Source organism: Panicum virgatum, chromosome 9N (genome assembly GCF_016808335.1).
Source record: "Panicum virgatum strain AP13 chromosome 9N, P.virgatum_v5, whole genome shotgun sequence".
NCBI classification, from domain to species: Eukaryota; Viridiplantae; Streptophyta; class Magnoliopsida; order Poales; family Poaceae; genus Panicum; species Panicum virgatum.
In genome coordinates, this window is record NC_053153.1 from 22,756,143 (window position 1) to 22,782,946 (window position 26,804).

At 45.9% G+C, this 26,804-nt stretch overlaps 4 protein-coding genes across 8 annotated transcripts; 2 read left to right on the top strand and 2 right to left on the bottom strand.

Annotated features, from left to right (window-relative positions):
- Positions 1–26: 26 nt before the first annotated feature.
- On the top strand, positions 27–1,856 carry LOC120690630 (pentatricopeptide repeat-containing protein At1g09820-like). The gene has a single exon (XM_039973352.1). It carries the CDS (start codon positions 134–136, stop codon positions 1,445–1,447), a length of 1,314 nt encoding a protein of 437 aa, XP_039829286.1. The 5' UTR covers positions 27–133; the 3' UTR covers positions 1,448–1,856.
- Positions 1,857–1,949: 93 nt separating this feature from the next.
- On the bottom strand, positions 1,950–3,832 carry LOC120690631 (type III polyketide synthase A-like). Its single transcript, XM_039973353.1, has 2 exons — positions 3,570–3,832; positions 1,950–3,167 (listed from the first exon to the last, which is right to left on the bottom strand). Exons 1-2 carry the CDS (start codon positions 3,754–3,756, stop codon positions 2,194–2,196), a joined length of 1,161 nt encoding a protein of 386 aa, XP_039829287.1. The 5' UTR covers positions 3,757–3,832; the 3' UTR covers positions 1,950–2,193.
- A 1,270-nt stretch (positions 3,833–5,102) lies between these two features.
- On the top strand, positions 5,103–7,776 carry LOC120690632 (probable N-succinyldiaminopimelate aminotransferase DapC). 5 transcript variants are annotated; one of them, XM_039973358.1, is made up of 9 exons: positions 5,103–5,390; positions 5,524–5,654; positions 5,775–5,860; positions 5,945–6,039; positions 6,171–6,267; positions 6,400–6,514; positions 6,622–6,776; positions 6,871–6,946; positions 7,289–7,776. In XM_039973358.1, the coding sequence occupies exons 1-9, from the start codon at positions 5,209–5,211 to the stop codon at positions 7,366–7,368; spliced, it is 1,017 nt and encodes a 338-aa protein (XP_039829292.1). In that variant the 5' UTR covers positions 5,103–5,208; the 3' UTR covers positions 7,369–7,776. The 5 variants fall into 5 exon arrangements, 4 of the variants coding, with proteins under 4 accessions (XP_039829292.1, XP_039829291.1, XP_039829290.1 ...); XR_005681850.1 differs by having other exon boundaries at positions 5,104–5,390; positions 6,871–7,135; positions 7,289–7,728; XM_039973357.1 differs by having other exon boundaries at positions 5,104–5,390; positions 6,871–6,996; positions 7,170–7,728.
- Positions 7,777–7,977: 201 nt separating this feature from the next.
- On the bottom strand, positions 7,978–10,737 carry LOC120690634. Its single transcript, XM_039973359.1, has one exon. The coding sequence runs from the start codon at positions 10,687–10,689 to the stop codon at positions 8,464–8,466; it is 2,226 nt and encodes a 741-aa protein (XP_039829293.1). The 5' UTR covers positions 10,690–10,737; the 3' UTR covers positions 7,978–8,463.
- Positions 10,738–26,804: the final 16,067 nt, after the last annotated feature.

Below are 26,804 nucleotides of genomic sequence, written 5' to 3' on the forward strand. Positions count from 1 at the left end.
ATGATGTCGTGCTGTCGAGATTGTGAGAGGCCAATCGCTCGACGTCCCAAACCCTAAGGCTTGACACACTGTGACTCTGTGAGAGTGAGGCCAATCGCTTGACCCAAACCCTTGCAAACCCCGAGTCCCCACCATGGCGTCCCTCCTCCTCCGCCGCCGCCACGCCGCGCACCCATGCGCCGCCGCCTTCACTCGCCTGCTTCGTGCCTTCTCCGCGCTCCCCGACGTTGATCCCTCGGCGTCCCCCGCCGCAACTCGTACCCCGGCGGCTCCCACCTCCACCTCCGCCCGTTCCTCCGCCGTGCTCGACCTCCAGCTCGCCGTCCGCGCCGAGGCCGACCCGGCCCGCATCCACTCCCTCGTCGCCTCGGCGCTCTCCAACCCCGACCTACCGCGCCTCCACACATCGCGCCAGCTCTTCTCCCTGGCCACCTCCCGCCTGACCCGCCTCCGCCGCCCCGACCTCGCCGCCTCGCTCCTCCACCAGCTCCTCGCCTCCGCGCCGCCCTCCCCGGGCCTCCTGGCGCGCGCGCTTTCCCTCTTCCCGGGCCCCGACGACGCGCTCCGGGCCTTCTCCGCCTCGCCCCCCGCCGCCCGCTCCGACGTCTCATTCTCGGCGCTCCTGTCCGCGCTCCTCCGCGCTGGCCGCCTCGAAGATCTCAAGTCCACCTTCGCCACCGCGGAGTCCTCGCTCGGGGTCGCGCCCGCCCGCGCCTCCCACAATGTGCTCCTTCACGCGCTGGTCAAGAACTCCGAGGTCGCTGCTGCCCGGAAGCTGCTCGACGAAATGGCCAACAAGAAGGTGAAGCACCGCCCTGCCCCGGACATCATATCCTACAACACTGTCCTTGCTGGGTACTCCGTGCAGGGTGATGAGGAGGGATTTGAGAAGCTTCTGAAGGAGATCAGTGCGAACAAGCTAGAGCCACATGTTGTCACCTACAACTGCCGGATACAGTGGTTTGCCAAGAAAGGCGAGACAGTCAAGGGGGAGGAGCTGCTTGATGTGATGGAATCAAAGGAGGTGGCACCGAATTACCTTACCTACAATGCTCTCGTGCAAGGATACTGCAAGGAGGGGAATGTTGGGCCAGCGATGAGGGTGTTCAAGAGGATGAAGGTCATGAAGAGGCGGGAGGGGAGAAGTGACTTGGGTGTGTCTGCGCATTCACAGACATATGTGGTGCTGTTTAGGAGCTTGGTGGAGAAAGAGAAGCTTGATGACGCACTGTGGATTTGTAAGAGCTGCTTTGCGATGAAGGCAGCACCACCATTTGAGGCTGTTAAGGGTTTGGTTGAGGGGTTGGTGAAGAGTGGGAGGTCTGAAGAGGCTAGGAATGTTGTTGCCAAGATGGATTTACTTGTGAAAGGTGATGCTAAGCTTGCTTGGGGGAAGATTGTTGGTGAACTGTCTCTTGAAGATGGAGCACCAAGTTCAAATCCATGATTTGCTAGAGGCATCTTTGTTACTTCTGATTGATTCATGTTTTTTGGACCTTGAACAATGACGATGATGAAGAAGATAGGCTTTCACATGGGATCCGGTGCTTTCTTTGAGTTGTCACTGGGTTGTTTTTCTTAAAACTCCATGGTTAGATCAGGATGTGATGGATGTCTCTCTAAAGCTGAATGGTAAGAGGTGCCATTCCATAATCCCTTTACTGTAAGAGCTTGCTCTATTTTTGTGTCTTCTCATAATAATGTTTAAAATGATGTTAAATTTTAACATTTGTTGAAGTGGTGAGGGGATCATGATAGATAATAGATTATACATCTACTATCTTGCACTGTAACATGTTAATTATAACATGCGTTTTATGTCTCGTAACGTGATTGTTCTGCTTCTCCTTTGAAAAGATGATTGTTGTGTTGTAATCAGTTTGCTCATGTATACAATTAGCAGAGATAATCCTGTAATAGTACACACCATAGTGGAACAGCATGCTGTATAGTGCCTTAACTCTACAAGTATCTTGGAATCAAACTCAAGCACCTTACACTGTTTGGGATAAACACATAAATACAGTAAAACATTAGCAATGTTTATGCAGCGCACTGCTTCCACCCAGACATCTATGGTCTTTATGAGATGTACCTGTATATATATATAGCTAGTATTTATGTGTGCCATGTAAATCTTCCCTATGGTCCTCATGTATACTAGCTTGTGAAGGTCTTTTAGGAGGTACAGTTTCAGTTGACACCTCGAACTAGCAGTCCTTCGAAGGTGATGCCTGGGCCAAAAGCCAAGATCAACCCCCACTCTTCTCTTATTGCCCCTTTCTTCAACTCATCCCTCAAATACTCCAACACATAAAAGATTGTGTTGCTGCTCACATTTCCATAGTTCATCAAGGCTTTTCTACTAATCTTGAGCTTCTCTGGCTGAAGTTCAAGGCAGAACTCAAGCCTGTTCAATATTGCTGGTCCACCAGGATGCACAGCCCAAAATACATCATTGAAGTCCTTTATCCCGACCTGGTCCATGAGGGTCCTGCAGAACCCTTCTATCCGACTTTCAATCTTCTCAGGCAAATCACGCCCTAGTTTGAAATTAATTCCTTCCTCCGTGATCTTGCCATCGATTACCTTATCAGTCCCAGGCAGGAACTCCTGGGTCGAGAACTCAAGCTCCAAGAAAGGATTTTCTGCTGGTGTCATGGGTCCTGCTCCAATAATCACAGCAGATGCACCATCACCAAACAGGGCAGCACCAACAAGGTCATAAGGACGGTCGTAACTCGGGGGCCGGAAACCTAGCACAGTGGTTTCAGCAGCTGTTACTAGGACACGGCTCCCTGGGTTGTTCTCAGCAATGTCCTTGGCAGTGCGGAGGGCAGCAGCACCACCGGAGCAGCCAAGGAAGAGAAGGGAAATGCGCACGGTGTTTGGGCTAAGGCCAAGGCGGGCAGCCAGGTGAAGGTCGCCCCCTGGGAGACGAAGCTCACTGGATGAGATGTAGACGAGGTGGGTGATATCAGCTGCAGGACGGCCCCAATCGTCAAGGGCAGCACGAGCTGCTGCGGCACCAAGGTCAATCACCGCAGCATTGCAGATGTCAAGGCGTGGCGTCAGTGTTGGGATGCCCTCCGTCTTCAGCTCTGGATGCTCGTCCAGGATCTCCTTGGTCATGACAGTGTACCTTGTCCTCACTGTAGTGGTCTTGCCTGTAAAATAAAATCGTTGAGTAATAATCATCTGTCTGTTGGACGATCTGATGCAAACCATCACATAACAGCTGAACTGCTGAAGGCTATGTATTACGATCTAAATTGGCTCGTACTGATATTCTTAGAGCAAAAGTGGTTCTGCATTTTCTTGTGCATGTGTTCTCTTTCGATACCGAACGGACAATTGTGCGTCTTTCATTTTACTACTACCATTTTCTACGTGCAATAGACAGTTCCTTGATCAGATATATTGCAACCGTGATATTTTGACAACTGAAAGTTGTTTAAACGAGAGGTCTTTATGAGGAAAGCTAAGCTACATTTGCCAACTCTAAGTTCTCAGCACAAAGATAATGGTTTTGAAGAAATAACAACTGCGATGAACACAAGAGAGCTTACAAAGGCGTTCGAGCTTCGCCCTGGTGGCGGGGTCGTCGCAGCTGCTGTCGTGGAGGTAGCTCTCGACGACCTTCTCCTGAGGCAGAACTTGGTCCGGGAGGCCCTTCCCCAGGGCAAGCAGCATGGCCTTGCCCCTGGAGCTCTGGCTCTTGCCATTGGCGCCCCTGCTGACGACGTTGCCAGACATTGTCACCCCACTCCGTCTCTCTTTCAGTTTCCGACTGCTCTACTGTTTGTGATCTCGTAGCGCGGCGAGGCCATGGCAACATCTTCGGTGCTTAAATAATGGGGGCATGGCTGCGGAGGGGTTTGTTTGGTTTCGGTTCCGCAGGAGACGAAGGCATGAGCGCAAGCACGGTAGGTCGCGGACTGGTCGTCTCATTCTCCCAATTTTTCTGGGGGGCGATGGCTCATTCTTTCCACCCCCTTTCTTTGGTCTGCCCGGTATTTTTGCCCACCCAGTCGGTGTGATCTTTATCACCTTGTGTGACCGTCGTTTGATGCTAGAAAGATATTGTTTTATAATGCGTAATGCTAAGGCAGATGCTTGTAATGCTGTTTGCATGTGGTGTGTGGTTGATGCTGAAACCTGTGGGGTAGGTGCATGTTCTTCTCTAGTTCGTATGCTCGCGCCCAGGCCGCCTCACTGCCTCAGGACGGCGTGTGCGCGGCAAGCCAGGGGTTGCCTGCCTTGCTGCCTTGTGCGGTTGCGCCCATTTGTCCATTCTAGAGGAACGCGGTTGGTGACACGGCGCCCTAAGAACGGATTTTCCTCTGGTTCAATTTCTTTCTCTAGAGTTTATCCGTAATCACTAGATAATCGCTCGCAGCCATCCTCCCATCTGAGAATAACTTTAAAGGGAGCTATATGACAAACATGCCCTAAGATGGCCAAGGTCCATGTACAGGGCCCGGTAGCATCCCTGGTCACTGCATTTGATGTACTCCCTTTAACTTTTTTTTAAACTTTTTTAACTCTAACTTTGACTCAGGCGTACTAGTGTCGTAGGCTTCCCGCATTGTGCGGGATCTGGGGAAGGGTTGTTTAATTTAACTCTAAGTTTGACCACTCTTTTTTTTTTTTGCAAATATAGTTAAATTTTTATCATTCTTGAAGAATTATTATTAATAAAGCAAGCCACAATAAAAAAGTGATATTTTGCATAAATTTTTAAATAAAACGAGTGGTTAAATTTGAAATCAGAAAAATTAAGCAAATTATAATTTGAAAAAGATGGAGTAATATTGAGGCCACCTTTAACTAGTAAAGGGTGTGTTTAGTTGGTGAAAAAGTTTGGCTTTTAGCACTGTAGCACATTTCGTTGTTATTTGACAAATAATGTTTAATCATGAATTAATTAGACTTAAAAGATTTATCTCGTACTTATCCGTTAGACTGTGTAATTAATTATTTTTCAACTACATTTAATGTCAACTATATTTAATGTTTCATGCCCCGTGACTGACATCACGTGACGCTTCCACACCACCATCCCATCACCCCGATCGCGCGCGGCAGCGAGCGCTGGCATAGCAGCAGCCCATACTGCTAGCTCAGCTCAGCTGTGCTGACCCTGACCTCACCTTATCCGAACACCCACCACGCGGCGAAGCCGGAGCGCGCGCGGGCGGCGACGCGATGGAGCGGAGGCTGTCGGCGGCGTCGAGGCGGTCCGCGCCGTCGCGCATCCAGCAGCTGTCCCACCTGGCGCAGCGCGTCGGCGCCGTCAACCTCGCCGAGGGCTTCCCGGACTTCCCCGCGCCTCCCCACGTCAAGGCCGCCGCCGCCGCCGCCATCGCCGCCGACCACAACCAGTACAGGTCCGTCTCCCCATCCCATCCCATCCCATCCCGCCCCACCCCACCCGCCACCTCCTCTCTCGCTGCCCTCCAACGGAAGTTCGGTCACAATGCTTCCACCCGACTGACGACTGCCGGCGGCGGCGGCGCGTAGGCATGTGCAGGGCATCTGCGACATCCTCGCGGAGACGGCGAAACGGGACCACGGCCTCGACGCCGACCCGCTCACGGACTTCGTCATCTGCTGCGGGCAATCGGAAGCGTTCGCCGCTGCCATCTTTGCAAGTACTAGTACAGCCAATGCACATTCCGTACGAGCTATTGAATTATGGTGGTTTCAGAACAGATTTTCCTTGCTGAAATCTTGCTGATGGATATGCGATTCCTTCTTTTCGTGCAATGCAGTAATAGATCCAGGGGATGAGGTTTTGCTCTTCGACCCTGCTTACGAAACGTACGAGACATGCATTGAACTGGCCCGAGGTGTCCCTGTAAGATGATTTTTCTGATTCAGAATTTAGAGTTTTTAATTCTAGCAAAATTGGTGATTCAGAATTTAGAGTCTTATTTGTTAGGTGTATGTGCCATTGGATCCACCTTCTTGGACTCTGAACCAAGATGAATTCTTGAAATCTTTTACAAGTCGAACGAAGGCGGTGGTCTTGAACAGGTGACTCATTCCTACCACTACCAGTGCTTGTTGAATTGGCTGTATGCTTGATCGATGCCGTTATCAGCATATGGAGATGTTTGCACAGGACATGCTGACTGATCCGAGTTCCATAATCTCACCACCTGCAGCCCGCACAATCCAACAGGGAAGGTCTTCAGCAAAGAGGAGTTGCTTATTATTGCCCAAGCTTGTCAGAAAATGGATTGCTTTGCAATAACTGATGAGGTAGATCTGCAACAAGCACCAAAGGCTTCTCTTTCCTCTCTTTCATTGCATATAGTATATGTCAGCTTTGTAAATAGACTTCTGAAACAAAACTTCATCACATGTTGCCTTAATGTGTTTGAATATTTCCAGGTTTATGAGTATATTACTTATGATGAGAACAAGCATATCTCACTGGCTTCTCTTCCAGGGATGCAAGAGAGGACCATCATCACATCCTCACTATCTAAAACTTACAGCGTAACTGGTGAGCTCGACTTAAATTTCTCGTGATGTTTGTTTTGATGTAAACTACAATATAAATAGCAACTTATCGTGAAGGAATTTGACAAAACTAATGCCTGGATTGACTAGGTTGGAGAATTGGGTGGGCTTGTGCTCCAGCAAGCATTGCCTCAGCAATAAGAAATATCCATGTCAAACTAACAGATTCAGCTCCTGCACCATTCCAAGAAGCTGCACTGATCGCATTAACCAGCACACCGGACTTCTATTCGTCCCTGAAAAAAGTGAGCCTTCACGCTAACCTCTAACGTTTACCAATTTACCACGAGTATTTCAAATCGGATTCTCTCACTATGTAACTGTATTTACTTTGGTAAGGACTATGAGGTGAGAAGAGACTTCATCCTTTTGCTGCTGAAAGATTTTGGCTTTCACATCAGCTTCAAGCCACAAGGTTCAGTCTTTGTATTTGCTGAGCTGCCCTCGTCCTGCCAAATTTCTGATGTGAGTTCCTATGCTATGATCCTGAACTAAATCTGAAACATGAATAGGAGATGCCACTAATATCTGACACTTATGGAATTCGAAACAACAAGTAGCTGGTGCAGGAAATTTGTGCGCAGAACATGATATTCTAATACTGGTACTTTTACATGCCTTTTGTGTTATTCATTCAGAGTTTACTAAGCATCGGTAGACAATCAGGATGTATCAATGTATGTTTGGGGATCAGCTTGCATCCATAATCATGCTAATCAAGCATTCTAACCAGTGGCGCATCAAAACAAAAACGCAGATAGATTTCGTAACGAACTTGATCAATGGCGCCGGTGTGGCAGCTGTGCCTGGCCGTGGGTTCTTCCACAGAAATTGTGACGGTGAAAGCTACCATCACCGGTACGTCAGGTTTGCGTTCTGCAAGAGCGATGACACACTGATGGCTGCTGCTCTAAGGATGAGGAAGCTGGCGGACACCAAGGGAAAGACGTGCCTTACTGGCAGTGGCAAACAAGAGGATCAGACTGTCTCTGCCTCTCATTGATGCGGTTCTGCTTGAATGTGCATCCTGGTGCGGTTTTGTTTGAATAGATTTATTCTTTTTGTAGTTTCTGGGTAGAAGTTTGATGTTATGCAGTGCTTCTTTACGTGGACAACAAGAACAAAAAAAAGGAACCTTTATTCATTTCATCTTTTCTCATGCATTCAAAATGGTTACAAGGAGGATGTACAATATGATAAAATCTTGTCCGGCCATCTATAAACATAAACTGCTTTTGAGTTCTTGCATGTTCACTGTAACAAGCACACAAGAATAAGAACCGTTTGCGCCATTCATCTTTTCTCTCGACAATAAAATTGAGACATGTCTCAGGTGAATAGGAACCAGTGAGGGCATTCATCAATTGACAGTAAAAATGAAAACATGTCCAATTCAGATGAATTCGTTGCACTGTCGATAGTCAAACAAAAAAATAATAATGCTAAACTAATGAATCTCAGAAGTACTGAAACTGCTAGAGCTCATACAACCAAAATATTGACCACTCATTCATACTGTCTGTAATGCAGATAAAGATAGGTTTCATCACAAAATAGACTCATTTTTACCTTGCCTCAGAAGAGCTGAGTTAATATTACATGCTCCTTTCATACAAAGATACAACCAAAATACTGAACTATTTCGTTCATACTTTAGAAACTCAAAATACAAATAAAGTTAGGTTCCGTGATAACCTATATCAGCAATCTGTGAATGCAGAATAGCTGAGTTTTAACATGATCCTTTCAAAAAGGATACGAGTGCTCGACATATGCTAAGGAAACTATAGTCAAGGTTCCATGACTCGTGACATAAACATCCAGGCGTAAACATTTTCTTGTACAAATGCTCTACTAAGCTTTCTTAATGCTCCATTCAAACAAATGTATAAGATTTAAGAACAGTCCAAGAAGATCAAAGTAGGAGTGTACCTATTTTAGCGGGCAGACTAAACTTTCATGGCAGATAATGGGATAGAACTTTAAGTCCGGAAAGCGCTTGGTGTAGATGGTCTCAAATGCTGATGTCCTGGGGTCATAGTAGCCCAGTGACCAACCAGTGTTGAGTAAAATCCATCCATCTGTTGGATCAACAGCCAATGGTGCAGCGTTCCCCTCTAACTTGTCAAGCACTATATGATACTCCATTAACCAGATACCGTCATCTTTCATCATCCACAGGTCGACCGTGTTCCTGCTCTGGTCTGAATAAGAAATACAAAGTGCTCCTTGAAGCTCGAGGATGGTCATATGCCCACTACCATGGGTCCACGGTGGACCTTGCAGGACTTCGAATTCCTCTGTGTTGACATTGAATGCGACAATTTCGCATCTTGCAGAGACTGGTCCAAGATTAGGGTCTACCATCCAGTAAATCTTGCCGTTGACGAAGGTCGGCGGTATGCCAGCTACTGGTCTAGGAGGAGGATCTATTGGATCCCATTCGCAGTCATCCACATACTTCATTTTGCACTGCAGTTTATAATGTCTCGTTTCCAGGTTCTTCTCTTCGTAGGTAATATGCACCATGACATGCTTCTCAATCTCTGTGTCGTACCCCAACCCAATGCGACCAGCGAAAAATGTACCATCGTTATCATCAAACTGTATGTGCTTACAATAACCTATTGCAGGATTGCATACGAAATCCCAGAATGAGCAGCTCCCAACATTGAGGCCATGGCAAGGCTGGGAACATACAAGATCAAGGTGTGGTAATAGTTCATATTGACAGATCCCGAGGCTGTCATCCAGATCCATATAGTGACCGAAGCGAGGATCCACGATGAACTTAATCCATGGGCTCCTTTTCAAGTTTGCATGGATAACATGTGATTGGGTAAAGCAATCAGTCATGATCATTCCACGCCACTCCCTGCAAACTAATCTTAGCTCCAAAACAGAACGTGTCGGCAGCCACTTGAGGATGTCAAACCAAGCTTCAGTTGTTGGCGATGAGAAGACCATGTCCTCAATTGATACGCCCACGGGCACGAGGCTCTCCTCTAATAGAACAGACGTTGGTACATGGTCATCCTCACAACTTCCAACCATGGTATCCTCTGGTGTCAATAAAATCTCTGGGTCGCCACCATCAGGGTCTACTGCAAACACCTTGCAAGAACCTGTCCCAAACATGATCTTTCGTCCACCGCCTGAGTAATTATATATACCAATTGGAGCAATCCAGAGCGAGTCCAGCAGCATGCGCTCAGATTCTGTCCAAGCAGTTCGATCAATACAGCATAACTTCTCCCACCGGGCTTCCTCGTAATCTCTCAGCACACATAAATGAATAGGATCTTCACTATCCGGCTCTCCATAACAAAGACACAAACACCCATCCAGCTCTGTCAGCACAGACGCCACATTCTCAAAATCTGGTGGTGGCAGCAACGAACCCAAGGTCTCATCGCTGATGTTGAAGGTGGTGATGCCACCATCAAAGCATAGAAAGTGCAGGTACCCGTTTAAGAAGACAGCTGGGTTCTTCTCCTTCACGGTGCACGGAGGAGGGTTTTCAGCACTAGGCCTCCAGTAACCAGGCGTGTTGAGGACGAAGACCTCGGTTCTTGCAGGCGCAATTTCATCATCTCCACCTCCAGCTTGACGATTGGAGAACAAGCGTACTACTTTATACTCCTTCCTCAATGTGCAGTAACCAAGGCCGTATGATACCCTTACGTAGAACGGCAGCTTGGGTTTAGGCCATCTTGAAATTCCCACGCGCAACTTCATCTTCAATGGCTTTTCGCTGTCGGGAAGAGCTAAGGCCTCACCAGTGGAAGGATTGAAGACGAAATAACCGCCATTGTTAGTGGCCCGGACTAGAACGAGGCCCCGGCAGGGCTTGGTGAGAGGCACGGTTACCCCTCCCCCGAATTCGTCGGGCATGAGCTTCTCGACCGCACCTCCGGGCTGCCATGAATACAAGTAGCTGTCGTAGGAGGACCCAACCGCGGTGAGGAGCAGCCTGGGGTGGTCCGGCCTGTTGGCCCGCCGCGCGTGGAGGTCGACGAAGTAGTCCGACGAGAGCATGGCCGACCACGCGCGGGACACGCAGCGGAAGCGCCCCGCCGACTTGGCCGGCAGCCGGGCGAGGATCTCCGTTAGGACCTCGTCGGGCAGCTCCTGGACACCAAGATTGCTGTCCGCCATGGCCACCGCTTGGTTTCCACTTCCTCCGTGCCAAGTTCGGGCTTTCCCAACAGAAGAATCGGCCGGCCGGCGGCGGGGCGGCGCGGCGCGGCGCTGTTCGACACGACCGGCACCCCGGCGGTGGAGGCCTGGAGGGCGACTGGGCGAGTTCGACACGACCGGCACCCCGGCGGTGGGCTCAAATCACTTTTTCTTGGAGTTTTTCGAGTTGAGTGCGGTAGCGTCGTAGCCTTGTAGGTTTACGAACGGGCCTTCATGGGCCGGGGGACGCCAAAGGCCTAACCTGAATTGTTACAGATTCTTTTTTAAAGCTAATTGGTTTTCGGTAATGCTAGAATTAGGACGTCCAACGCGTAGAAGAAATCGGACGCTCCAACCCATGTTGCAGGAGTCAAATATCTTTATTATAATAATTATTTTTTATATCAATGGATATTGCATAAAACATGATGTCAATATTGCGGTGAGAATTTTCCATACTCGAATCGGATATCAGAATTATTTGTATACATATTATTTTTAATGTTGCAAACATTAATTTCTGATATTGCGACTGTTATTTATTAATGTTACCACGGACCGTCCAATGAAAATTTTTGATTGGACGTCCGGCGCTAGCCGTCTCAATTTGTTTTTGACTTCAGCAGCAACTTATTTTCTTTTTCTGTTCGAAAAAAATTGCTGAACCTTATAAATGAAGTTGCATCTGGCACAAAGAATGAACGCTGCCAAGCTGTTCCAGGACACAACACAAGACATTCGGGCGAACAAGTTCAGTAATCTCAGTCACAAACATACGTATTCTCCGATGTCTGCACCATCCGTACAAATCACCGTGAAATACCGACACTGATTCTCTCTCTGGGTACAACGTTTAGTGATGCTAAAAATGGATCAGGTAAATACATCTCCGAGGGTAAGCTTGATGAGTGGTTGGTTAATCACAAGAATATCGGGGCCATGACCAGTGTGATTGTGGCGAGCATCTTGATAAGAACATGAAGCGAAGGGCCCGCCGTGTCTTTGAATGGGTCCCCGACCCTGCAACACAACACGCATACTCGTGTAAGTGTTCTCGTCTATACTTTATACCGCACCAATCTTCCGTAACCAGAAAATGGCACGGTCCCATAACAGAAAGTCATCAGTATGAAGGCATAGCTTATAACAGAAAGTTGTCAGTATGAAGGCATAGCTTTTACTATGCGTTGATCAACGGAAAAGGGTCAGCTCAGCTCAAGTGCATAGCCCCAAATTATGGGTCAATAGAAAGGCATTATATGTAACAGAGAAACTTACGTATCGCCAGTAACCGCTGCCTTGTGAGACTCGCTGCCTTTGCCACCAAGAGCACCAGTCTCAATGTACTTCTTCGCGTTGTCCTAGGCACCGCCAGTGGTGTTCAGGAAGAGTGCCATGAGAATACCAGCAACCGTCGCGAACATGAGCATTGAGGCCACGAGTTTAGCTCCAAGAAGAGGTTGCCCAGTGGAGTGGCCCAAAATCCGGAAGATCATGCCTGCAAACCATGTCAATTGAATTACAGAAGCATCATGGACACAAATAAGAGTGCCAGTTACCATAGATATGGCCTAAAAACTCACCAACAGCCATGGGTGATATAATTGCTAAAGCCCCAGGTCTTATCATTTCTCTCAAGGAGCCCAGCTCCCAGCCAGGACTCAAGCAGGAAACTATGTTAAGGAGCTGATCCGAATACAGATACAAGCAGGCCCCCACTCATTACAAGGAACGAGCAGCTGCTCATGACATGTTAAATAAAACTGTGTCAATCAATCAGTAGATGTGTACACTTCAACAATTTTAAATTTATCAAAATTTGTGACCTGGAATATCCATAAACCATTGAAGTAGCTTGAAACATAACATAATATATAATACATCAGTGCACATTTTGATAGAAAAAGGCTGGTTCAAGCATGGAAGACAATGTTGCCTAAAGTACTTCAGGTAACCTCATTTGAAACCCCAGAATAGCATAATATAGAGTGTAAGCCTGGCTATTTCTTTTAGCTGAATGACCATTTTTGGGATTATGACAAAAGATGTTAACTTTAGCCTATCCTGACTTGCTTCGACCAAAAAGTCTTTTCTTTAAAGGTGGAACTAAAAGGCTTTGTTGTAATTGTTGAGCAAAAAAGGATAACTCTAGTTGATTACTTTATGGATAGATTTCATAAGTATAAATATAAAGCTAAAAGATAGAAAGATGGAAAAGGAATGCTATTATATTCATATTATGCTGAATTTTCCTTTGGTTTATATTTGATAACTGTTGATTGGCATATACGTTAACAAAATGATGGAATAGAAAATAATAAATCAATAGTGTGGAATTTGTTTCCCACCAAAAATATAGCCTGAATATATCAATAAAAACAAGGACAATTCACAGTGTCGCGACAAAGGACAAATGCCATGCAGTTGCATATATTAGCACGCAAGAAAGAAATACAGAGTGAGCATATGAAACATGAATCGAAGCTAAATTGGTACGCTTCAAAGTAGCCGGAAAGTTTGTTTATGTATTTGAATGAAAGGTGGAGAACGCTTGGCTATAGGCCATACCAGTGGTATAGATGCTTTGTACCCAAGAAAAAGTTCTTGGTCTTTCCTGATATGATCTTCCATTTTCCATGTCCTCTTCCATCATGATGGAATACGAGTCTGTCCTGGGAAAGGAACGAACTCCACACCCTGGGGTAGGTGTGCGACCCATGCTATTCGCCGTGCTAGAGGAGTAGAGGACAATCATTTAGGAGGCTCCACTTGTCTAATTTTGACAAAAAAAATTCCAATTTATTTCAAATATGTGATTTGCATCTTTAATGAGATATATAGAAAAGCAAGTATGCATGATGAGTTCGTAGTGTAGCCTAGGATTCTTGGAGATAGATGTTGGAGACGACTGGGAGTAGTACGTGGGGCGGCACGTGATCTCGTCATCTCGATCACGATTTTGATTCTGTTTGGTCATCAAGGGAAGCTGGCATGCAATGCAGCTATGGCTTCCGCATGGCCGCCCCGTATCTCATCGTGCGGAGTTGGGCAGCCGTCAGGACAGCAGGAGGCCGGCGTGCAGAGGAGGAGGTGGTGGTCCGTCCAGGAGGACGCGGTGAGACTGGAAACAGTCAAACAGACGACGTAGAGCGCTAGCGGGGCCTCCTCCTAGCCGGCGTGCCGAGTGCAGGCACCTGCAGGCTGCAGTGCAGGACTGCAGGTCCACCCATGCTGCATGGCACGCCGGCGCTCTGAACCCTGCAGGTCCACCCATGCTTGCAACCGCCCGGCTCCAAGCTGTTGGGCAAGGCACGGGGCCGCCGCACGCTCTGCCCCCAGCGGGGAGCGGGCAATGCAGCAAACTTGGTTCCTGTCTCTGTCACGCACGTGATTCGTCATTTTCATTAGATGGTGTAAAGTTTTGGTGTAAAATATCACATCGGATATTCCGACGCACATTTAAAGTAGAGTAAATTTCACCCATCATACAACAACTCAGCAGGTGAGTGCAAATTAGTCCAACAACTTATAAAATGCTCAATTTAGTAAAATAACTTGACAGCTGGGTGCAAATTGTTGATCCAACAACTTAGAAAATGCTTAATTTAGCACAATAACTTGGTAAATTGGTGCCTTCACATTCCAAACACTACACGACAATATATTTGCTAACGTCAAGTCACAATAAAGAGTATATTCACATCGGAACGTATTATTTGACCGTAGATTTTTGTGTCGCAATGGACACCAATAATTTTATTCTCAGAATAAATTAATTATGGTTTTATTAAAAATAATATATTATTTAACCACCATTACAACAACAACATGTTAAGCAAAGTAGATGAACGTTAATAATTCTTAAATTTTATAAATGAAAATTATTGATGGTGATTAGGTGGTTGATTTTCAACTATGTACAATATTTTATTAGTTTAAATGCAAACAAATTTTAGAATTATACTATTAGCATCACTCAAACACTAAAGTCGATAAGAGAGACCCTGAAACCTTAGGTATATATGTACCAAGTTCCTAAAATGTATCAATAGTTTGTATCAACGTATTGGATTTTTTAGTTTAACAGTGCATATAATCAAACATATTGTAAACAGTGAGGGTGCATTTTTCAATATTGAATATCAAATTAAATAGTTTTAATTAAAATTAAATCACTATACAAAAATAATTAATGTAAAGACATAACATTAATTTCTAAACAGTGAGGGTTTTGTCCTGGCCAAATACATTGCCACACAGGCGTAGCACGAAAATCAATGGTCAAATAATACTTAATAATTTATCCTAACATGAATATATTTTTTATTGAGACATTGCGTTAGTTACATTGCCGTGTAATGAATGCACCTATTTGCCAAGTTATTGCATTAAGTTGGGCATTTTACAAATTGTTGGACCGATTTACACCCATATGACAAGTTATTGCACTAAATTGAGTATTTTATAAGTTGTTGAACCAATATGCACCCACCTGACAAGTTGTTGTATGGTGGGTGCAATTTACTCTTTAAAGTATTTAACGTGAACTAATTACAAAATAAATTATATAATCCATTTGTAAACTACGAGAAGAATTTATTAAGCCTAATTAATCCATCATTAGAGTATTTATTACTATAACAGTTTAGTGTCTAATTACGGTTTAATTAGACTATTAGATTCGTCTCGCAATTTACAAGCAAACTGTGCAATTAGTTTTTTTTTATTTTTTTCTATATTTAATTTTCGCAATATTCAATGTGACACTTTTGAAAATTTGAATTTTGAATCTAAAAAAAGTCGAAAACGACTCGCCATTTTCCGGCGAAGTGGGGATGCTGCTGGTAGCACGAATATATCGAATATATCTTGGGGGTTCTATCGTTATCATCATGCGCAATGTTTATGCTTAATTGCATCGCAACTCATTGCGTCTCCGGTTCACTAACCACTACGGTTATGGTTGCTTCTTGCCTGCTCTAAGCTTACACCAGAGCACAAACAAGATCGTACGTGTTCGGTTACCAGTTTACCACACTTCCGCGAGCACGCATTTATTCCACTGATAGGCGAGATTACAACAGCACAGCCATACAAGCAAGTTAAGCAACAACTAAACCCCAACACATACACGAATGCCTGCCTGCCTGCCAGTAACATCAGCAGTAACAGAGGCAAGCCACAAACACGTACACGCACACCACAGCACAGAGGAGAGGTCTAGGAGGGACGACTCGACCAAACAAAGGGAGATCCAGTCCAGCACTGGTGGGCGAGTGGTTCATTGATTCTACTTCTTGGTGGTCTTCTCGACTTTCTTCTTCTTCTTCTTCTTGTCAACAAGGTCCGTGACGTTAATGATCACTTCTGAAATCCCATGAAGAAGAAGGAAACCATGGTCAGTTTTGACAAGCAAACAAAAAGAAAATGAGTTGCAGTTCAGAGACGAGCGAGTCCTCCTACCACCACGCGCCTTTTCCTCTTCAGTTAGGCGCCCGTTGTAGTCCGCAAAGAAATCATAGGAGAACTCGGCTGCAACGAAAGTAGCAATACTTTCTGTTAAAAAAATGATGTTGAGAATATAGGTGATACTCTACTGAGGCTTGCTCCCTGCTAGATACGTACCTGCTTCGTTTTCGCCCTTCTCCGATTCACCTCCCTTTCCTGCACCTTTCCTCCCGGTCTCAGACCCAGAGCCGCCTCCTTCCCCGTCCATCCTTCCCTTCTTGCCGGAGGAGGAGCGAGATTGGGTAACATACGTTATGTGACTTACCAAACACTGATGTATGGGCCCCACAGGATATGGCCCCACACGTCAGTGACTGGTAAGTCACGTACGTCATTGAATCTGCGTCCGCCGGAGGAATGGCACACGATGCAGATCTTGGGGAGTGGGGAGTAGTAGAGAGGCTGGAGAGTGATAGCGCGGCAGCATTCACTGATATCCTTTTTATAGCCTGGATCTTGGTGCGCCGTACAATATACCGTACAATAATTGGTTCTCTCTCCCTCACCTTGGTACTGCAGAGGACTCGCTTCCACTGACATGCAGACCCCACTGCTTGTCCGTTGGGGCTGGGGCTAAGCAGTTGGATTGGAAGAAGCTCTTGCAGGCTTAACTGATGGTGAGATGGCAGTTTGGTTGGTTATTGAAAACTCTTAACAGCTATTTTAGGGTAATGGTGAGATTCGGTCAAGGAGATTACGGCAGTGATAGCGCAGGATCAGGGAAAAAATGAGAACGGATTTAATTCATTACGTACTTGAGAGGAAAACGGGACAGGGTATAGAAGTAAATGCTTGGATTAACTGTCACTATGAAAATAGTCGATTTGCCGAGTGCCTGAAAGCTTTGCCTAGTGTCACCCTCGGCATAGTTTACTCGGCTAGTTTGCCCAGTGTTGTGTCGTTGTTTGCTGAGTGTTGTGTTGCCCGCACTTGGCAAATTAGCGTTTTGCCGAGTATTTTGATTTTGCCGAGTGTTTCTCTGTTGCCTCTTGACAAACATGTTGTTTGCTGAGTACCCGATGTAATGCACGCGGCAAATACTAGCAGACACTCGGCTAATAGCTGGTTTTCGGTAGTGTGCCCCTACGAGCAGCATCAGCTTCAATCACCATGCTTCATTCTCTTCCCAGCTGTTGGTTTTAGAACAATGGTACTACCGTACTACGCCTCAAGTTCACTTTTCTTGAATGATGTTCCATGATACAGAAGTGGAGAGATGACAATAGTGATTAGAAAAATATCAGTATGCCACATGATATCCAAATCAAAGAAAGTCTATTTACATCTTTCATGAAGCATACAAGGCATCTCCTACTATCCATTCCTATTGTGCCTCATGGGGAGTCATCCATGAACAAAATTTTGATGTGAAATTGTTCATCTTGAAATGTAGATAAGAGTATGAGGCTACAATATGATCCATTAACAAAAAGTCTTGCTCTAGCTAACCTTTTGATTGAATCATTTTTCTACCTGAAGATGTCCACAAATTATTTTGTGCCGACCATTGTCAAACAATGTGCGAGATTTAGCCTTGTAAAAATGAACTGAATCGGGTCTACAGTCTACACGCAATAGGAGAAACATAAACTTACACATCAATGTGAGATGTTATCATGTAAAGTTAGTCAAGCAAACCATATACATTATACAAAGAATAGTGACTTGACAGCGGTGTTTGTATCCTTATTAGCCAAAAGTAATTTTAATTGTTGGTAAGTAATTACAGTTATCATGAGAAGTATAGTTCATAGTTTCCAAGTAGTAGTACTTTCGTATCTAAAGAAGTACTAACACTAAAAGAGTATATTTGTCTTTATCTGGCTTGATATATTGTTGTTGAAAGAAGTAATTCTAAATAGTATGTAATATGCACCCATGATATTAAAGAAGTAATTTAAAAAATTTAGAGCAATACTTTTGTACCAAATTGACAGTCTCAAGTAGGCGTCAATACCTGTATGATGATTACACTGATTTCTTCATTAGTAAACTCCTTTGGCAAATCCCTCTGTCTGCTGCTTTTTCTCCTTTTCTGTAAGCACATCCACATCAAAAGAGCACACAGCTGCTGCCTAGAGCCCATCTGGCAGATATGTGGAGCGGATGGAGGCGACGCGCCGAGCGCCGCCCTGGTCTCGGCGGGGATGGCGGTACGCCGGCCTTCTCGGCTCTGCGAGGACGGCAGCATCTGACCTGAGATGGCATCAATGACCTGAGACAACAGAGCGCGTTCTGGACGCAGCGAGCGAGGATGGTGGCGAGGATGGCGGACGCGGGGAGGACGGGCGCGGATGGCTGTCAGGCTAATCAGAGCGGTTGTGCATGCGATCAAAAGGCTAAAATTCAGAGTTGGCAGGATGATTGACCGAGGGGGCGCGGGACCGGGTGGGACGACGACGGAAGAAAAACGTTCCGCTTATGGTCTTTTTTTAGTAGCAGTGAAGAGAAGAGATTATTATTGATTTTCCTGATATGTTAAGAAAAAAGATAGAGATAATTTTATAAAATAAGAGAGTAGTTTTATTTTTATGAAACTCAGCTAGCACTACAGTTGGGCATCAAGCACGAGGCCCGTGGACAGGCCCATAGCCTGACATTTTGGCCCGGTACGGACCCAACTCGGCACAATCCTCATGCCGTGCTTGGACCAATGCCTCAGTATGTGTGTCGGTCCGGCCCGGTACGAATAATAATTAGCCCGACTTAGTATATGGGCCGGCCCGAGCACAAGAGGCCTGCTAAGGCCCAAGTAGGGGTGGGCACAATTTCCCAAACAGGTTGGCATCACTCAGAAGCCCACGCTCTACACAGGTTGGCAAGAGTTTTGTTCCCGGAAGTCCAATTAACTTTGTGCATATGTACATGTCTAAATAAAAGTGTATGAACGTAAGAATCTGTTAAGATTTTAATAATTTTTTTGTCAAAATTGAAATTTTAAGATAATTCTGGATTAAAGAAAGGCCAGCCTAGCCCGCAGAGCCCGTATATAATATTGAGACGGCCCGACACGAATAATAGGCCGGTGTCGGCCCGCGCACGGCACCTATAAATAATCGGGCCAATCGGCCAGGTCTAATGGTGCCGGGCTGGGTCGGACTCGGGCTATATCGGGACGAGCGGCCGTATGACCGACTATATACCTAATTCTCAATTTAAGTAATTGTATACTGAGACTAGCCTAAAGCTTAAAGGGAAAACTGATTACGTAGTATCAAAAGATTATAGTTTCGGAAAGTATAACCGAAAGATTACCGTGTAAAATACCACCGAAAGAACGACTCTGTTTTGAAATATGCATTTTCCTCTCTACTTGGTAATGTGAAATGTCTTATTTACCCTCATCTTCCCTTTCCGGCCGTCGAAGCTGTTGCACCCTGCACTTCCTTCTTCTGGCTGTCGAAGCTGCTGCACCCGCGGTCGGGGAAGGCGAAGGGAACGTCGGGGCCGATCACACGTCGCGACAGCCCGTCTCGCGTCCACCCGCCGATGAGCAACTCGTGCCCGATCATCGGCCTGCGCCCGTCCAGCCAGAAATCCCTACGACTGGCGGACGCGCCGCCCAGCACCGTCGGCGCCGCGGGGCTGGACCGAACGTGATCGTGTCCGCAGAGGAGCTGCTCTGTATGAAGACCGAGGAGCGGCAAGAGGAGGCCGGCACGGAGGACGCGGAGATGTACGAGATGCTGCCGGCAAAGCTCCAGGCGGCGGTGCGGTCGATGCTGCTGGCGCGACCCGGGCCCCCTGGACGAGGCTTGGCACAGGGGTGGAAGGACGCATTGGAGCGCATCATGGCGTGGCTGGGCCCGATGGTGCGCGACACGGCGCAGTGGCAGGTGGAGCAGAACATGGACCGGACGCGCTGGTTCGACGGCTCGCCGCAGGTGGCCCACGCTGACGATGCGGTGGGCGGACAAGGAGAAGGTGCAGGCGGCCACCGTGGAGGTTCTCGTCGTGCTGAGTTGCATCTGCTGGCACGAGAAGCGCCGGCGAGGCTCCGTCCGCCTCAGCCGAATCGTTCAACGCTGCTATCGTGGCGGTTGTTGCTTGGGCGTTTCTTTCTTCTATTCCTCTCACTACCGGACTCGGCCTCTTTGGTGAGGGTTGAGAACACTCGGCAAAGGCCCATTTGCACTTGACAAAATGTTTGCCGAGTGCCGCACTCGGCAAAGTGTTCTCGGCGGAAAAAAATGACGGCAAAGACGACTTTGTCGAGTGACTTTTTTCGGGCACTCGGCAGAGATTTTATCGAGAGCAAAAAAGCTCTCGGCAAAATAAAACTATGAGACCGGGGAAAAAGCCGTTGACGGCTGTTTTGCCAAGTGCCAGACAGAAAGGCACTCGGCAAATAAACAAACTTCCATAAGTGATTGCCAGCTACCACTCGGCAAATTCAACATGTTTGCCGAGTGCCTGCCAGCTTTCTCACAATAAATCCCATCAAAATGGGTCCATGATTCACCGTCGGAGGGATGCATCATCTTCTCAGGGTTGTATCGAACACCTTTTTTTGTGTCATGTCATCTGTTTCGCGGATTCCTCGGTCATATACAGTCTTTGGATCATCTGAATGAACCGAAGGTAACGTACGATTTTCACAGAAATCGTGAGCTGCCTCTTAGGCTGACCATCACTAGAATCCACCTCCAGGAACCTGGAGGCTTTACATTTTGGACAGTAAGTTTCATCCTCGTGCTCTTTCCTAAATAAGATGCACCCATTCGGACAAAAAATATATCTGCTCATATGGCATCTTAAGTGGACTAAGGATTTTCGTCGCCTGATACATTGTCTTGGGCAGAATGTGATCTTCCGGAAGCATGCTGCCAAAAAACGGTCAACATACTATCAAAGACGTCTCGACTCATGCCCAACTGGGACTTCAAGGCCATTAGGCGTCCAATGCCGTCCAGCTAAGAAACCTTTGTTTGGCCACAAAGGGGTTTCTGTGCCGCCTCCAACATCTCGTAAAATGCTTTTGTGGTTGCCTCTGACTCCTCCTCCTGCGGTCCTTCACCGAAATGTGCCTCATGATAGTCGTCTAACATGTCTCCAACCCCACCAGTTGCATCACATTCATCGATGTGTTGCCTCACGACCTCGTCCCTCATACGATGGGCTTCACCATGAAAGATTCACCGGGTATAGTCTGGCGTAAATCCATGCTTGCAAAGATGTTGGCCCATGACCTTCTTTGTCTTTCGTTTCTAGTTTCCACAACTGTTGCAGGGACACCACATGAAACTCGACCCTTCAGCATGCGCCCATGCCCCTTCCAAGAAATCGCCGGTCTTCTGAATCCATTCATCGGTCATGCTAGCTCGACTTGCCGGCCTGTGTACATCCACTCACGGTCATCCATCTTCCAAGATATCAGCGAGTACTATCAAAACTAAATGCACGTAGACGTTGTGCCTAGAGTTTAGTAGGTGAAGATAGGTCCTAATCTCACCCGAGCATGCATAGATGCGGTCAGTTTCCATGATCCACTCCTATCCGATACAGAATTTCGGCAGCACCTCCCCGCTGTTCTGCAGATACACGTCCTCGAAGGGAGATTGTGTATCCGGAGAACAACGGGGAGATGGTGTCCAAACTCTACCTCGGATCGGAGCGGATCATAGAAACTGACCCCATCTACACATCCTCGGGCTATCCAAAAAACATGATCAATTGGAAACAGATACAACATCTAGATATGCAAAGATCTGCATATATCGAATTGTGTCTCTTCCGAACGGGAGACGCCTAACTGGTTTACGTGATCTACAAACATGATCTCGGAGGTGGCCTACGGGAGGTGCTTACCATGGGTCGATGGTGTAGGCGTGGCCGGCTTGGTGTGGACTCGTGGTTCTGGGCGGCTCCGGCTTTTCGTCGAACAGGTTGCAGGTGAGACAGGTCCCGGCGGAGAGGCGATGGCTAGGGCCGGCGACGCAACTGTAAAAGAGCATAACAAATATTTCGCATTTGATAAGCATGGAACGGGTCAATTTCATAAGCATGATACAAGCTTATATAGTTCATAAGAGAAATTATTTGAAGTCAATAGTAACAGTCAATAGTAAAAATTAAATAGATGCTTACTGTTTTTAGCACTAAATAACAGTCAATAGTAAAATAGATGCTTACTAATAAGCCACTAACTCCATCAAAATTATAACAGTCAATAGTAAAAATAGATGCTTACTGTTTTTTAGTACTAAATATCAAGTTGATTAAATGGCTAGGCAAAGAATGAGGAACTTAAGGGTTCATAACTCCATCAAAATTAAATTTAGTTTCCCCATCATCAATCCTTGGGTTCGGTAAAGTATCCCACTAACTCCTCTTGCCATGTCGAATTTATAATGAAAACAAAATGCATACTGAAGCCATAAGTATCAAATACATCCGCAAGAGTAGTCTTAATACTTGAAAAAGCTTGAAGCAGCATATCGATTAATATTTGGAACACACAAACATACTCTTACAAACATACGGATTTATCTTAGCTTGTACAAGATTTTCCTACTAAACTACATACCTGAAAGCTAGATTTACTGATTAGTAGATCAGAGGCTTGATATAGTTGCCCCACATCACTAATGGCCCCATAAAATTTCTGCCCAAATCACTCAGAGCCTTGCTATAGCTGCTAACGATCTTTAGTGATTGCTCACCTGCTGCACTTGGCGGCGCGTGCAGGCGAGGGGTGGCGGGGCAGCTTGGAGACAGGCGGGCCGGCGGTGGCAGAGCTGTGGAGGCACGCGCGCACGGCGCGCCGAGGCGCGGGCATGATGAAGAGCGGGGCGAGCCGGCACCGCGCGCGCACGGCGCGCCAAGGCGCGGGCACGACGCGCTGCGCCGGGCAGCAGGCGCAGGGTGGAGGTGGCGGGCGGCCGGCGGCGTGGAGGTGCCAGGCGGACAGGCAGTGGCGGCCGGGCGGACGAGCGGCGGCGGCGGGGTGTGTGCGTGTGTGATGTGTGTGCGTGTGTGGAGTGTGGGTGAGGAAGAGGGCCGATTCGCATAAGTCTAGGGCAAGGTTTTGCTGAGTGTCGGATCGGTTTTGCCGAGTGCCCGCGATCCGGCACTCGGCAAAGCCAGTTTCCTTAAAAATGCAAAAATTAGTTGCCAAGTGCCGGCTCAGAGGACACTTGGCAAACCCATCCTTTGCCGAGTGCCAGGCTAGGGAGCACTCGGCAAAGCACCTTTTCTTAAATCATTTTTTTGCTCCCTCTCTTTTTTCAGCATATTTTCAAAATTTGTTGTAACATACTTTGGAAATACCTTGTCAAATTTACTTGACAACGCATATTCAAAAAATTACCAAATTAACCATTATTTTATGTAGTTTTAGCTCAAGTTTCATTTATACAAGTGCAAAAAAATAATAATTATCAAATTGATTCAAAAAATTACCAAATTTTGACATGATACGATCATTGATGTCTATTGGCTATACAAAATTATCAGAGGCAAACCACAAATCAACTGTCACTTTCACTCCAAATCATACCACACAATTCTCAACAATTCTGAAACTTCTTCATAGATGTTTCCAGGTTGTGAGCAATGTACGTGACAACTTATGTGGAATGTTCTCAACTTTTTACCAAAGCCTCCACATACGATATCATGACATCTTGTCAAATTTCATGATTTTCGGACTTCGTTTGCTTTTTATAGAATTTAAAATCCGCTCGTGCACGCGATCGAGGTCGTGTTTCCTCAACATGTTTGAAATTTCTTTTGATTTCATAAATAAGTTCTCAATGTGGGTTGAATAGTATGAATATCAATTTTCTACTCATTTTGTTCATATATTTGAATCACTTGCAGTTCGAATTTGACTTGATTCAAAAAATTGATGAAAATTCAATTATTTCGTAAAATATGTAAAATGAATTAAAAAATATGCTAAATTTGAACATGGAATACCACATGTTGTATGTATTGGTTAGAAAATATTTTGAGGTCTACAATGGAAAAAAAAGTTAAATATTTACCAAGTGCCAGCGAAATGCACTCGGCAAAAACAAACATTGCCGAGTGCCTACAAAAAACACTTGGTGAAAAAGCGGGTTTGCCGAGTGCCTGACGGCCGGCACTCGGCAAACAATAACGGCCGTCAGCCGGTTTGACGGCCGGCGCGCGTGGCGGCCACGTGCGCCAATTTTGCCGAGTGCCTGCCCTGCGTCACTCGGCAAAGGGATGGTATGCTGAGTGCTGGACTTTTACCGAGTGCCGACACTCGGCAAAAAAGAAATGTACCATGTGCCGAAGCTTTGCCGAGTGCCTGGTGCTCGACACTCGGCAAAGAGGTTGTTGCCAAGTGCTTGTGGTTTGGCACTCGGCAAAGCACCGAGCAATCGGCTTATAAGCCGTTTCCGGTAGTGTCTTCTATTCTGGTGTGTTTTGTCAAAGCTTTGGTTTGAAGAGTTGATTTTTTTTTTGGGATGGTAGAAGTTAGAAGAGGGTTGGTTTGGTGATGTGTTTAACGGGCTAGGAGCGAAGGAGACGACACGATCGTAGCAGCAGCAGCAATAGTTGAAATCAAATTAAATCGTTTGGCTGGTTTGCGCTATGAAGGCCATCGGCCTGATGGTGCGGAGACTCCCCGCCCTGTCGAGCATCATCGCAGAGGCCGGCGGCTCCAACGTGCAGGCCAGCGGTGTGGGGTCTGCAGGCCGGCAGCGCGTGGCGGGCAGGGGTGAGCGGATGGATGCATTCTGTGGGAGGAAAAGAAAGAGCAGTGGAAGAAGATGAGGGTAAAAAAGATATTTCACTTTGTCCAATAGAGAAAATAACTTTTTCTTTGCAAAAATAATGGAATGGTATTCTTCGGACCGAAATCATATTTTACGTAATGGCGATATTTCCATGGTATTTTCCGGAAACAATGATCTTTCAAAGCTACGAAACCGGTTTTCCCAAGCTTATAAATATTTGAAGCGTTTAGAGATTTGCCAAAAGGTTTTATTTTGGATTTTACAGAGTTAGATATTTTATTTGAAGTGTCTAGATATTTAGATGTATGTTTAGTTTTGTATGTGGTTTCTAGATAGTGTAACTAAACTGAGAATCAACACCAACTCCATGTGAGCTGCATCTACTTATATTGCTAAATAAAACTAATCATACTAGGATCTCCAAAAATTCGTTTACTATGTTATAAACCTTGTGCGACCTATTTTGTTTGGATTTGGCTCAAAAGTATAGAAAATTTATCTAAACTCATATCCTGGAAATTGGTATTCTAACCACTTGACTCCTAGGCTAAGTCTTATGTTGAAAATTTAAGTTCATTCACAAATGTATTGTTAGCTAAGGTTCTAATTTGACTTCAAGTTTAAAGCACTCAATTAAAGCTCAAAATTTTCATAGATACTAATGATAATATAGCCTTTATACCATGCTTATCAATTTTAGAACATTATACATAGTTTTTTTTTCTACGGGCGGGGTTTGCTGCTCTACCTTGGCCTCTCCAGTCCTCCTCCCATGCTTCGGCGATCTTTCCTAGAGAGACAGACATGGACCAAAGGGTGACTAGAAGTATGAAGAGGCATGAGGAGGAGGAAGAGAAGCATATTATGTTAGTGGCTATGGAGATGATGAGAAGAGTGAAAAGGCCGAAGCTAGCAGATTATCCTACCAGGCGCAATGTCATGCGAGGGATGGGGAGTGCGAAATGAATAATGTGAAGGCGTTGACGTGGAGATGCTCCAAATGCAACAAAGTCAACCACCCAGAGCGCTGAATCCTTGTGATCCTACCAATTAATCTCTACGTGTGGTGAAGAGATACATTGCTCACTCGTCCATGTTCTTTATTGTGATTTCCCCTTTCTACTAATTCCTTTTCAGAGTGCTCCTTGTGCTGTATGCTTGGGTTTATGAGATCTCTTGACTTGTAAACGCCATACTTAATGGCCAAGTAATTGAAGACCGTGAACCACATCTTGACAAAGATGATATGCTGGAAAAGTACAAAGTCCTACTCGGCTCATTAGGAATTGAACTGAGCCGAGCCAAGCTGGCTACGAATCGAGCCAGCGAATGAGCCACAAGCAATTTTTCTCTAAGCATGCTTGGCGGGGGATCTTGGCGACTGTCAGAATGGCAGGGGAGCTGTGGAGATGGTCAGCAAAACATACTTGAATTATTGTGTGCCTATATTATATGCGCAAAAGATATTAGAAGCCGTCGATTACGAAGTGTCGAAGTTCATGGCCAACATGCCCCAACTCGGTTCCTATGCCTTTTCTTATGTGTGTGTTCTGGGCCTCAGGCCTGATCCAGAATAACAACGCCTCTCAAAAGAAAAGGTAAATCCAAGCTGCTCCTATTTTTCTATTAAAAAGAGAAATGACTCTGTAACAATTGAGTAAAAATTGTTTCTCCATCACTCAATTTTTAGATCAATGATATGTCGCCACGTGGGTACTGGACAGCTAACCAAAAACTGAGTGAGAAGGAATCATAAATCACCCGAATCCTAGATAGAAATCATAAATTCCCGAATCAAACACAGATAGAGGGAAATAAAAAAAATGTGCCTTCATCACAAAAAAAATGCTAGCAGCTAAATGACACCCTTCAGGA